The sequence below is a fragment of the Cervus canadensis genome, chromosome 11, assembly GCF_019320065.1.
Source record: "Cervus canadensis isolate Bull #8, Minnesota chromosome 11, ASM1932006v1, whole genome shotgun sequence".
Lineage (NCBI taxonomy): Eukaryota > Metazoa > Chordata > Mammalia > Artiodactyla > Cervidae > Cervus > Cervus canadensis.
In genome coordinates this window covers 40,984,961-40,999,473 of record NC_057396.1, presented here as the reverse complement: position 1 = coordinate 40,999,473, position 14,513 = coordinate 40,984,961, and the positions used below count along the sequence as shown (strand labels likewise).

At 42.1% G+C, this 14,513-nt stretch overlaps 1 protein-coding gene across 1 annotated transcript; it reads right to left on the bottom strand.

Annotated features, from left to right (window-relative positions):
* LOC122450448 (olfactory receptor 10A3-like) lies at positions 1–945 on the bottom strand. The gene has a single exon (XM_043482809.1). The coding sequence runs from the start codon at positions 943–945 to the stop codon at positions 1–3; it is 945 nt and encodes a 314-aa protein (XP_043338744.1).
* Between the last annotated feature and the right edge of the window lie 13,568 nt (positions 946–14,513).

Sequence of the window (14,513 nt, the reverse complement as noted above, 5' to 3'; positions counted from 1 at the left end):
TCAGAATGTATGTAAGTCCATTTTTCTTCTCCATAATTTCATCAAAGCTCTTTTCATCTCACTGTTTCGCAAGCTATAGATCAGTGGATTCAGCAGAGGTGTGAGCAACGTGTAAGCCAAGGACATCAGCTTCTTGGTTTCTGGGGAGTAGCCAGATTTCGGTTGTAAGTAAGTCATACTGGCTGTGCCATAGAAGAGGGTAACAGATGTGAGATGGGAGGCACAGGTGGAAAAGGCCTTTTGCCTCCCAGTGGTTGATGGCATCTTCAGGATGGCAAAGAGAATTCTAATGTAAGACAAGAGTATCAACACGAAAGGAACCATGATAATTAAAATGGTGCCAGTGAATGCATAGATCTCAAACAAAAAGGTGCTTGCACACGCAAGCTCTAACACTGGGGGAGTCTCACAGAAGAGATGATTAATTTCACTGGGGCCACAAAAGGGAAAACTAAAAACCCATGAGGTCTGCGCAGTAGCCACCATGATCCATGAGATCCATGAGAACATTACTAATTTCAAGAAAACCCTTTTGTTCATAGTCACTGGGTAGCTCAGAGGATGGCAGATTGCAGCAAATCGGTCATAAGCCATTGCTCCCAGAAGAAAGCATTTGGTCCCCCCAAAAAGAATAATGAAATACATCTGTGCAAAACAACCTGCAAAAGTGATCCTAGTTTTTTCACTGGAGAGGACCACCAGCATTTCAGGCATGATGACTGCACTGAAACCCACTTCCACCACAGACAGGTTCAGGAGAAACAGATACATGGGAACGTGGAGGCTCTGTTCCACAGATATGACGACTATAATGATGGCATTTCCCAGCAGAGTCACCAGATAATCAACCAAGAACACTCCAAAAAGCTGCGCTTGGAGTTGAGGAAAATTAGAAAAGCCCAAGAGGATGAAGTCAAACACCGAGCTTTCATTTTCCCTTTTCATTTCAGTAGAGAAGTGTGTATTGTTTTTATGGACCATGTATGTAAATTATAAAGTAAAAATCCAAAGCTGAGAGTTCGAGTATGATATTCTTGACAGACGATACAATGATGAGTTCATTCTGGCAAATCAAGTTGGCAATTTTGAGAATGGCTAATATACTGGAATGGGGACTCTTCCAAACACAAATAAAGAAGTGAAGCATTTTGGCTCAGAAATCTTGTTTCAAAAGTAGAAAATAACAGCAGATGTTCATTAGTAATTTTTTGCTAGGTGGAAAATTAATCTTTTCCTTAAAATATACACAGACATTATATTATTTAGAATCTATTGTCTATGATAATACATTGATGTATGCATCTTTGGTCTTTTCAATTTCATGTTTATATACGAACTTTTAAATTAAGTATTTCAAATAAACAAATAACAAAAAACATCTGGAAAAATATTAAATTAGTAATTCAAAATTAAAACAAAATTTTGGTGAATATTTACTATAAATGCCAAGGTTCAAAATTAATTTATAATAACTTTCTTTAAAAAAAAACATACAAATAATATACCCCAACAAATACAGAAACACTTAAAAGAGGTTAGATTTAAATGCACTTATCTCAGATAAACCTAAGTAAATTGTTTCAAGCACTCCAGTTTCTAGTCAGAGTAGATCTGACTATACTGAAATTTGCCTGACTGATAAACTTTAGAGGTCCATTCTCCATGGCCTATCCTTACGACCATTGGAGTGACTTTCAAGGATATTAAAAAAAACACCATTTTTTGTCATTCTGATCCTGTGGTTTAAACAACCACTCTCTCTTTCAATCTCTCTCGTTCTCTCATTTCCCCACTACTCTCTACCCCATCATTCACTGACTCCCATCACCCTAGTTTCTTTTCTGCCATAACACTCATCACCAATTGAAATACCACATACTTATTAGAGTTTCATGCTTATTATTTAACTCCTCCTTCTGGGATATAAGCTCCAGGACCACAGGAACTTTGCTCTGTTGTTCACTGTATTCTCAGTGCTGGAATAGATACTAAATGATATAATAGACAATAAACCAATATTTGCTGAATAGATGTAATAATGAATACTAAAATTAGGAAAACCCATGGAATGGGTTTTCTGCCCTTGAGGAATGTAGTATCTAAAGGAAAAATAAATCAAATTCAAAACGAGAGCCCCAGAATGAATCCATGGCGTTTGTAGAAGTTTGAGGCTTCTTGTGGGATTGGAACTACCACTAGATTGGAGGAATGAGTCCAGACTGCCAGTACCTCCAAGATGAGTCCTTGCTTCTCCTGCACTCAGGTTCCCCTGTGTGGTTGGGAGCAGACAAATAACCCAAGACATCTCTTCTGGTTCTGACATGAGTGTTGCTCTGATTAGTTCTTGGAAAACTGCAGCCCTCAAAGCTTCCCCTCCATGCAGATGACACACAAGCTGAAGGAAGACTGGAATCATGGTGGATGATCATGTAGGAGGCACACATGCCGTCTCAGTCCTGTGGGCGAGCCAGCCCCAGGCAGAGCTGACCATCCTCCTCCCAATCTTCCTGAGCCCCTCTCTGGGCAGAGCACCTCATTCTCCCCTGATTTCCCCTCCAGTCATCCAGACCAACTCTCCCCTGCCTCTAGCATCCTCCTCACTTTTGGACGCTTTGATCTTTAAAATCTGGAGTCCCTCTGGGCTCAGCAAGTTCATCCCTACTTTCACTGCTCCGGCTCACTGTCTCTTTTCCTCTCCTTTCAACATCCCTCCCATCGTTAAATGGTTTCCAAACTGGCTTCTCCAGGTTTTGTAACTTCTCCTCCAATCTACCCCTCATACCCCTGCCAAAACAATATCATCCTCCCTCCCCAAACCTTCAGAGTCTCCTTCTGTCAGTAAAATAAAATGCCTTTTCTCAGCCTGTCATTTAAGGGAAACCAGAGTCAGGACAAGTACTCTAGAAATTTAAAGAGGGAAACACTACTATCGAATGGAAAAGGAGAGTGAACAGCCATAAGCAGAGGATGTCATGGTAGAAGGGCCATAAAGTGGAAGGAGGAAGGCTGACTTGCTGAAATCAAACGTATTTATTCAATGACATCTTAGTACTAGAATTGGCCTTTGGAGGGTGCTTTGAAAACTAGCAAAATTTCACTGTAGGACATGAGGAAGCCAAGACAGAAAAACAGGCAAGCTAAAGACATGTAATGTTGTCTTGAGCTCAGATCATAAGGGCAATAGCAGAGAATAAAAGGCAAGGTGATTTACTGAATTTAGCTATAGTGATAAATTAAAATCAAATGTTTGTATCAACTTTAATAATTATATTTTGGATACCAAAAAACTCCCCCAATTAGTAAACTCTACAGGAAAAATAAACTTTTTAAGTATCATTTCTAGTAGGCAAAATTATATATTAGACTCCAGGTGTGTAAAACCAAATGAGTTTTAAAAATAAGAAAATTTAGAGTATATTAAAAATATACAAACTCCTGGGGCTGATAAAGTTAGAAACAATTTTTAAATGTGCTGCCTTCATTTAAAAAAAAAAAACTAAACCTGAATGGTCCATCTTTTCCTTTTAATATAAACTAAAATGATGGCCTAATTCACTGACATGTTCCTCTGACTCTAGTGTTAACTTTCTGTAAATGACCTTGGGTAAATCACTTCCTCCTCTGGATTTCATCTTTCTCTATGACTAGCCTTATTTATGACCATCTGCCACTCCAGCTACAAACCTCTATAAACTGATGATTAGTGCAAGCAATCATCTAATTATTATTGCCCAAACTTATACGTGAATATGAAAGGTGGTGTAGTAGGCATTCTTACCTAAGCACTGATAGACATCTCCAAGTATCGTCGAGAAAAACTGTAAATAGTAAACCCACTGACAGGTACATAAATAGACTCTTCAATTCCTAACCTAATGATTGTCTCAATTTTCATCTCATTTAAACTTATATTTCACTTCTTTAGTTGAGAAATGCTCCCATAAACAAAACTCAGTGATTCAATGCACTGATTTTATATTATATGGCCAAAAAATTGTTTGCCCTAGGAGAATCTTTCTCTAAAGAACTTACTCCCACTTTATATAGACTTGCCCATAAAACTATCCCATATGGACCTAAGAAAATTCAATTGCACAAACTTGGAGCAACATTCTCAGTTTCTACGGGGAATAAACACCTCTTCACTCAAGAGGCTCAATTTCACCATGACCTCCCCAATTAAGAAATACTCTAGTAATGGGAAACACATTAAGTTGATTGAGGTTACTTTGTAGAAAGCCTGGATGTCCTTACCAATATGTTTGATACTTTCTAGTACAAATATGGTAATACTGAAATTTTAATGGAGAAAAAGTCATTCAGATGATTTTATAATTGGGGCTTTTTAACTTGAAATCAAAATAGCTGGAGTAGTTTTATGACTGAGCAAATAAGTAACTTCTCTGCCTCTATTACATTTCTGCTACAATAATGTTACTAATTTCACAAGGTATGTGTTAGAACCAGTGTTCAGTCTATGCTGAAATGAACACCCAAATTATCATGTTGTACACCTTAAATTTTCACACTGTTATATGTCAAATGTATTTCAACAACAACAACATAAAACCTCCCAGTAAAAAATAAATAAATAAAATTGTCATCATTACTGCTGCTATAAATTGAAAATTGTCATTACATTTATATTATGCTTATATTTTATACAATATTTATGTATATTATATGTACAATATATTAACAATTAATATACACTATACTATATTCAATATTTACTATATTTTATAAATATGCCTATTTATATCTTAAATATACTCTTTAATATATTATTTATATATATTTGTATAATAAATTTATTATTATATTTATATGTATATAGTAGTAGCAGTTCCAAGTCTTATCATCTCTCTAAAGTGTTATTATTATATGGTTTTAATTTTATAATTTTTATGAATTTATAATTATTATTTTATAATACTACATATTTTAAAAACTGATGCTCAGAAAAGATAAGTAACTTAACAAAAACGTACATACATGTAGAAAGTGTCAGATCAAACATTTGGAACTAAGTCTTTTTAGCTTTCACTGAGTGTCCAGTAAATCACTCTGATTTTCACATCAGTGATATTTTATGTATATTCAACTAGCAACAGTGAGAACAAGTAATTTATATTTATCACTTCTAGGCCATCAGAAATGTTCTACTATCTTTGGTTGAGTTGACTGATTGGAAAAGACCCTGATGCTGGGAGGGATTGGGGGCAGGAGGAGAAGGGGATGACAGAGGATGAGATGGCTGGATGGCGTCACCGACTCGATGGACATGAGTTTGGGTAAACTCCGGGAGTTGGTGATGGACAGGGAGGCCTGGGGTGCTGCGATTCATGGGGCCGCAAAGAGTCGGACATGACTGAGTGACTGAACTGAACCAAATTGATCTTTGGTATGGTTTTGACATGCTTATGACACCAATATAAGTTTTTTTGTTACATTTGATTTTGTCACAGGTAAAATTCCTGCTGAGGCATCATTTCTACCTGGGGAAGACCTGATATATCTCTGTTTTATTGTCTCTGTCCACAGAGTGGTCTGGAAAAGACACACTAAAAGCAGGAAGCAGGAAGAGCTGGGCGACCTTTCTCCCCAAGAACCCACCACCTCAGATATCTGCCAGTCACTTCCCACATGGTAACCATGTCCCAAATGTCACTGGACAGTACAGGCTATTGTCAGGTGTAGCACACCAACCCAATCTCAAAGCTGTGTGGATTTACTTACATAAATTCAGTCTTTTCCTGGCAGTTCAGTTCAGTTCAGTCACTCAGTCATGTCCAGCTCTTTGCAGCCCCATGGACTGCAGCACGCCAGGCCTCCCTGTCCGTCACCAACTAGCAGGGTTTACCAAACTCATGTTCATTGAGTCGGTGATGCCATCCAACCATCTCATCCTGTCGTCCCCTTCTCCTACCGCCTTCAATCTTTCCCAGCATCAGGGGCCTTTCCAATGAGTCAGTTCTTCGCATGAGGTGGCCAAAGTATTGGAGTTTCAGCTTCAACATCAGTTCTTCCAATGAACACCCAGAACTGATCTCCTTTAGGATGGACTGGTTGGACCTCCTTGCAGTCCAAGGGATTCTCAAGGGTCTTCTCCAACACCACAGTACAAAAACATGAATTCTTCGGTGCTCAGCTTTCTTTCTAGCCCAACTCTCACATCCATACATGACCACTGGAAAAACCATAGCCTTGACTAGATGGACCTTTGTTGGCAAAGTAATGTCTCTGTATTTTTTAATATGCTATCTAGGTTGGTCATAACTTTCCTTCCAAGGAGTAAGCATCTTTTAATTTCATGGCTGCAGTCACCATCTGCAGTGATTCTGGAGCCCTCAAAATAAAGTGTCTCACTGTTTCCACTGCTTCCCCATCTATTTCCCATGAAGTGATGGGACCAGATGCCATAATCTTAGTTTTCTGAATGTTAAGCTTTAAGCCAACTTTTTTACTCTCCTCTTTCACTTTCATCAAGAGGCTCTCTACTTCCTCTTCACTTTCTGCCATAAGGGTGGTGTCATCTGCATATCTGAGGTTATTGATATTTCTCCCAGCAATCTTGATTCCAGCTTGTGCTTCTTCCAGCCCAGCTTTTCTCATGATATATTCTGCATATAAGTTAAATAAGCAGGGTGACAATATGCAGCCTTGACGTACTCCTTTTCCTATTTGGAACCAGTCTGTTGTTCCATGTCCAGTTCTAACTGTTGCTTCCTGACCTGCATACAGATTTCTCAAGAGGCAGGTCAGGTGGTCTGGTATTCTCATCTCTTTCAGAATTTTCCACAGTTTATTGTGAGCCACACAGTCAAAGGCTTTGGCATTGTCAATACAGCAGAAATAGATGTTTTTCTGGAACTCTCTTGCTTTTTCGATGCTCCATCGGATGTTGGCAATTTGATCTCTGGTTCCTCTGCCTTTTCTAAAATCGGCTTGAACATCTGGAAGTTCACGGTTCACATATTGCTGAAGCCTGGCTTGGAGAATTTTGAGCATTACTTGACTAGTGTGTGAGATGAGTGCAATTGTGCAGTAGTTTGAGCATTCTTTGGCATTGCCTTTCTTTGAGATTGGAATGAAAACTGACCTTTTCCAGTCCTGTGGCCACTGCTGAGTTCTCCAAATTTGCTGGCATATTGAGTGCAGCAGTTTCACAGCATCATCTTTCAGGATTTGAAATAGCTCAACTGGAATTCCATCACCTCCACTAGCTTTGTTCGTAGTGATGCTTCCTAAGGTCCACTTGACTTCAATTTCCAGGATGTCTGGCTCTAGGTGAGTGATCACACCATCATGATTATCTGAGTCATGAAGATCTTTTTTGTATAGTTCTTCTGTGTATTCTGATAGACACAGTGCCTGATGAACTATGGATGGAGGTTCGTGACATTGTACAGGAGACAGGGATCAAGACCATCCCCATGGAAAAGAAATGCAAAAAGGCAAAATGGTTGTCTGAGGAGGCCTTACAAATAGCTGTGAAAAGAAGAGAAGCAAAAAGCAAAGGAGAAAATGAAACATATTCCCATTTGAATGCAGAGTTTCAAAGAACAGCAAGGAGAGATAAGAAAGCCTTCCTCAGTGATCGATGCAAAGAAATAGAGGAAAACAACAGAATGGGAAAGACTAGAGATCGCTTCAAGAAAATTAGAGATACCAAGGGAACATTTCATGCAAAGATGGGTACAGTAAAGGACAGAAATGGTATGGACCTAACAGAAGCAGAAGATATTAAGAAGAGGTGGCAAGAATACGCAAAAGAACTATACAAAAAAGATCTTCATGACCCAGATAATCACGATGGTGTGATCACTCACCTAGAACCAGACATCCTGGAATGTGAAGTCAACTGGGCCTTAGAAAGCATCACTACGAACAAAGCTAGTGGAGGTGATGGAATTCCAGTTGAGCTATTTCAAATCCTGAAAGATGATGCTGTGAAACTGCTGCACTCAATATGCCAGCAAATTTGGAGAACTCAGCAGTGGCCACAGGACTGGAAAAGGTCAGTTTTCATTCCAATCTCAAAGAAAGGCAATGCCAAAGAATGCTCAAACTACTGCACAATTGCACTCATCTCACACACTAGTCAAGTAATGCTCAAAATTCTCCAAGCCAGGCTTCAGCAATATGTGAACCGTGAACTTCCAGATGTTCAAGCCGATTTTAGAAAAGGCAGAGGAACCAGAGATCAAATTGCCAACATCCGATGGAGCATCGAAAAAGCAAGAGAGTTCCAGAAAAACATCTATTTCTGCTGTATTGACTATGCCAAAGCCTTTGACTGTGTGGCTCACAATAAACTGTGGAAAATTCTGAAAGAGATGAGAATACCAGACCACCTGACCTGCCTCTTGAGAAATCTGTATGCAGGTCAGGAAGCAACAGTTAGAACTGGACATGGAACAACAGACTGGTTCCAAATAGGAAAAGGAGTACGTCAAGGCTGCATATTGTCACCCTGCTTATTTAACTTATATGCAGAGTACATCATGAGAAAAGCTGGGCTGGAAGAAGCACAAGCTGGAATCAAGATTGCTGGGAGAAATATCAATAACCTCAGATATGCAGATGACACCACCCTTATGGCAGAAAGTGAAGAGGAAGTAGAGAGTCTCTTGATGAAAGTGAAAGAGGAGAGTAAAAAAGTTGGCTTAAAGCTTAACATTCAGAAAACTAAGATTATGGCATCTGGTCCCATCACTTCATGGGAAATAGATGGGGAAGCAGTGGAAACAGTGAGACACTTTATTTTGAGGGCTCCAGAATCACTGCAGATGGTGACTGCAGCCATGAAATTAAAAGATGCTTACTCCTTGGAAGGAAAGTTATGACCAACCTAGATAGCATATTAAAAAATACAGAGACATTACTTTGCCAACAAAGGTCCATCTAGTCAAGGCTATGGTTTTTCCAGTGGTCATGTATGGATGTGAGAGTTGGACTGTGAAGAAAGCTGAGCACCGAAAAATTGATGCTTTTGAACTATGTTGTTGGCGAAGGCTCTTGAGAGTCCCTTGGACTGCAAGGAGATCCACCCAGTCCATCCTAAAGGAGATCAGTCCTAGGTGTTCTTTGGAAGAACTGATGTTGAAGTTGAAACTCCAATACTTTGGCCACCTCATGCGAAGAGTTGACTCATTGGAAAAGACCCTGATGCTGGGAGGGATTGGGGGCAGGAAGAGAAGGGGATGACAGAGGATGAGATGGCTGGATGGCATCACCAACTTGATGGACATGAGTTTGAGTAAACTCCGGGAATTGGTGATGTACAGGGAGGCCTGGCGTGCTGGGATTCATGGAGTCGCAAAGAGCTGGACACAACTGAGCGACTGAGCTGAACTCCATGTATTCTTGCCACCTCTTCTTAGTATCTTCTGCTTCTGTTAGATCCATACCATTTCTGTCCTTTATTGTGCCCATCTTTGCATGAAATGGTCCCTTGGTATCTCTAATTTTCTTGAAGCGATCTCTAGTCTTTCCCATTTTATTGTTTTCCTCTATTTCTTTGCACTGATCTTTGCGGAAGGCTTTCTTATCTCTCTTTGCTATTCTTTGTAACTCTGCATTCAAATGGGTATATCTTTCCCTTTCTCCTATATTTTTCACTTCTCTTCTCTTCACAACTATTTGTAAGGAGGCATCTGAGGAGTCAGAGAGCCGTTATGCTTTTTTGCATTTCTTTTCCATGGGGATGGTCTTGATCCCTGTTTCCTCTACAGTGTCACAGACCTCCGTCCATAGTTCATCAGGCATTCTGTCTATCAGATCTAGTCCCTTAAATCTATTTCTCACATCTACTGTATAATTGAAAGGGATTTGATCACACCTGAATGGTCTAGTGGTTTTCCCTACTTTCTCCAATTTAAGTCCGAATTTGGCAATAAGGAGCTCATGATCTGAGCCACAGTCAGCTCCCAGTCCATCTTTGGCTGCAAAGAATAAAATCAATCTGATTTTGGTGTTGAGCATCTGGTGATGTCCATGTGTAGAGTGTTCTCTCGTGTTGTTGGAAGAGGGTGTTTGCCATGACCAGTGTGTTCTCTTGGCAAAACTCTGTGAGCCTTTGTGCTGCTTCATTCTGTACTTCAAGGCCAAATTTGCCTATTACTCCAGGTGTTTCTTGACTTCCTACTTTTGCATTCCAGTCCCCTATAATGAAAAGGACATCTTTTTTGGTTATTAGTTTCCTGGCAACCCTTTCCCAAATACTCCCAAGAATACCCAGAAGCATTCACATTTTAACCTGCTATAGATCCTCACAAGTTTGTGAGTTGTACAAGAGGTCCCTTTCCTTTTGAGTCCCAGGGAAGGCAAGAGGTGGGGGTGGATTTCAGTGGTAATTGGAGCTACAGCAGTTGATACCTTACTCCACCTGGCTCAACGTCTACCGCCTATTCTACCACAACCCTCCTCCAAATGGGGTGGCCAGATTAAGCAAATAAAAGCACAGGATGCCCAGTCTGAACCTGAGGTTCAGATAGACAACAAGTAATTTTTCAATATAAGTATGTCCCATGTAAAAAAGATATTCATTGTCCATCTGAAATTCAAATTTAACTAGACATCTTATATTTTGTCTGATTCACCTTCCACCTGCCACTCTCAAACCCCACTCTTTCAGAAAGGAACCAAGAGCTGTTTCCTATGTACAGAGTTCTTTCCTTTTGACTATAGCTTTTTCTTTCTCATGGCTCACACCTCCCAGCCCACAAAGGGAAGCTAAGTAAGGACCAGATGAGAAGAGCAGCCAAGAGACTAGAGAGTGACCCAGAGCTTCCTATTAAGAGACCCACTTCCTTTTAAGAGCACACCAAAATCAGATTTCTCTGGTGGCTCAGTGGTAAAGAATGCACTTGCCAATGCAGGGGACATGGGTTCGATCCCTGGTCTGAGAGAATCCCACATACCGTGGAACAACTAAGCCAGTGCACCACAACTGCTGAGCCTGTGTTCTAGATCCCGGGAGCCACAACTACAAAAGCTCAAGCACTCTGGAGCCTATGCTCAGCAACAAGAGCAACCACCACAATGAGCAGCCCCCGCACCATGGCTAGAGAGTAGCCCCTGCTTGCCACACCCAGAGAAAAGCCCACACAGCAACAAAGACCCAGAGTAGCCAAAAATAAATGAACAAATAAAATTGTTTTTTAAATACTCATTAAAAAAGAGAGAGAGCACACCAAAATCACAACTATCTGCAGAATAACCATCAGTGAAAAAGATTGGAACCTACCAGAAAAGACCTTCCACAGCTAACGACATAAAGAAGAAATGAGACCAAGACCCATGGTGGGAGGGACCACCCCCAGCTGGGAAACCCACAAACTGGAGAATAATTGTATCACAGAGGTCTTCCCACAGGAGCAAGAGTTCTAAGCCCTGACATCAGGTTCCCCAATCTAGAAGGTCTGGCATTGGGAAGACGACCCCTCAGGGTATTTGGCTCTGAAGGCCAGGAGGGCTAAATTGCAGGAGCCCCTCAGGACCAGGGGAAATAGAGACTCCACTCCACAAATTCCACACACTCTGGGACTCAGGGCAAGAGCAGTAATTGATAAGAGCCTGGGCCAGACCTACTTGCAGGTCTTGGAGAGTCTCCTGGAGAGGCACCTGCAGCTAGCCGTGGGGACACAGACACCAGCAGCAGCCATATCTAGGAGCTCGTTCTACCCTGAAGGAGGAGCTGACAGGCCGACGCCATTGTGTGGGCTCCTTCCTCCAGCATTTAGAGCCAAGACCTGGCCCCACCTAATAGTCTGGAGGCACCAGTGTTGGGATGCCTCAGGCCAGACAACTAACTGGGCAGGGATACAGCCCCAGCCTTCTGCAGACAAGCGCCTAAAGACCTTCTAAGCCCACTGTTACCCTGCCCACCAGAGGGCCAAGACGTTACTCCACCCACCAGTAGACAGGCACAGGCCCCTCCCACCAGGAAGCTTGCACAGACCTCTAGACCAGCCTCAACCCCCAGTGGGCAGACACCAGAATGTAGGCCAGACCCTCCCCACTGGCAGGGCAATGCAAACTTCAGGACACTTCAGATCTCATCAAACAAATCAATCCTAAAGGAAATCAACCCTGAATATTCATTGGAAGGACTGATGCTGAAGCTCCAATACTTTGGCCACCTGAGGCAAAGAGCTAACTCATTGGAAAAGACCCTGATCCTGGGGGAAATAGAAGGCAAAAGGAGAAGGGGGTGGCAGAGGATGAGATGTTTAGATAGCATCATTGACTCGGTGGATGTGAATCTGAGGAAACTCCGGGAGATAGTGGAGGACAGAGGAGCCTGGCATGCTGCAGTCCATGGGGTTTCAAAGAGTTGGACACAACTTAGCAACTGAACAACAGCTGTGTTCAGTTGACCCCAACACAACTGTGTCAGGAATCACTTCCCCATCTCCTATAATCGGTCTGAAATGGGCCCTGAGATTCCTATGCCCTGCCGCCAGACTCCAGGAACCAGCTCTGCCTGCTGGTAGTCTGGCACTAACCCCAGGCCCTGGTTTCACCTGCCAGTGGGTGGGCAGCAGCCCCAGAGTCTTCAAGACCCTGACTCTGCCCACCAGTGAGCCAGCAGTAGCCTGGGGGCCTCCTAGGTTTCCACAACCTGACACCTCATTATCAGGCCCTGCTTAACAGCAGCCAGCAGCATTCCCACGAGGCAGAGTCTGACAACCAACCAGACTAGAGGCCAAGCAAGCCTTTATCTGTGTACAGTATGTATACACTTGATAGGTATGCAGTATGATATATTGTCTGCTCAGAATCCTTTCCTTAGGGGATCCACTTTTTATTCCCTGTTTCAGGAGGTGCTGGTCGTTCCTTACTCAGCCCATCGAATGTGACCTAGGCCATGAGAGTCGCTCAAGTCAGAGTTCATTGTCCAGACCAAAGAGATTGTTCAAGGCTTGACACCTGCTCAGGGTCAGGTCAGAATCCTTCTCCAACTTCCCTGCAGGAGCTATTCATAAAGACTATTCCCTCCCTGTGGAATTATTGGCTGTAAGAATGGTTTAGGTTGATGCCCCTTGTGGCCATCTTCTCTGACAGATAAGAGCAAAAGGCAACTATATAAAGAGCAACAGAGGGGAAAGAGAGTGGAAGCCCAGATAACATTGTTAGAAAGAGCCAGACAGACCTAACTAGAAACCAGCTTTAAAAAAGAAAAGAAAGAAAATAGTGGGTCTTTTAATTTTTGCTCAATCTAGTTTGATTTGAATGTGAATTCTATGCAAAATAGCATATCTAAACTTCAGTTGGATATTATATTCATTTTTTTAAAAACAGGTATCCTTGTTCCCATGAAAAACCAGCAACATGACTGGGCGCCTGTTTTGTTGTTCCCCAAATCTCTACGACTCTCAGGAGTTGGTCTGCTGAGACCATTCAAACTCTCTAGGGGCCAACACAGACTAGCTAAGTGGGTTCCACTAGCCTCTTCAGTAATCCAGTACAAACTGCTCTTTAATTAAGTACATGTGCACACGTTCAGGCTTCCCAGGTGGTGCTAGTGATAACCCACCTGCCAATGCCAGAGACATAAGAGATGCGGGATCAGTCCCACATCTGAGTCAGGAAGATTCCCTGGAGGAGGGCATGGCAACCCACTCCAGTACTCTTGCCTGGAGAATCCCATGGACAGAGGAGCCTGGCGGGCTACAGTCCATAGTGTCGCAAAGAGTTGGACACGACTAAAGCCACTGAGCAAGCACACACACACGCATGCAGTTTCTTACACAGATTCTGTATATACGCATAGTCTATGTGTTCAACAGGTATGTATATAATTATCAAATGTGGATCCACCAAACTTTCCGTGTGAAGAGTTCATAATAATTAGTGTCATGGGGTCCCACATTGATCACTCAGGGCTGAGTTGACTTGGATTCATATATCTGAGCACGTCCAACAGCTTTCTGGAACTGGTCCATGTGAACTCGACTTGTGAGGAGTCATAACAGCAATAAAACTGTGTGAAAGGCAAAACGAGGGGTGTCTGAGGGCCCGAGGCAGTGTTAAAGCTCTCAGCTGCAGGGGGGGGACTGCGGAATGGGGTTAGGTTGGTGGTGCCTGGACAGTCTTTGTAGACCTCTGCTCTACACCATGGGCTGAGGTGTGGGAGACTAGAGAGCTACCTAAAGAACCCCAGAACCTGATGGGGTCCCTGACTGAACTTCAATTTCCTCATCGTAAAATGAGGCCTGGCTGGCTTCCCTGGTGGTCCAGGGTTAAGACTCTGCACTTCCAGTTCCGGGAGCATGGATTCAATCCCTGGTTGGGGAAATAAGGTCCCACATGCCAGGTGGTATGACTGATGAATATATAAATAAATAAATAAAAATTAAAAAAAAAAAAATGAGAGCTGGGAACTGACCACATCTACATCTAGAATTCCCTTTTTCTTCTTTTCTCTACAGAGGGAACCAAAGCCGAAAAAAGAGATTATGAGTTAGCACTTAGAACTGACTGATATTTCCAGAAAGAAAAGTCAG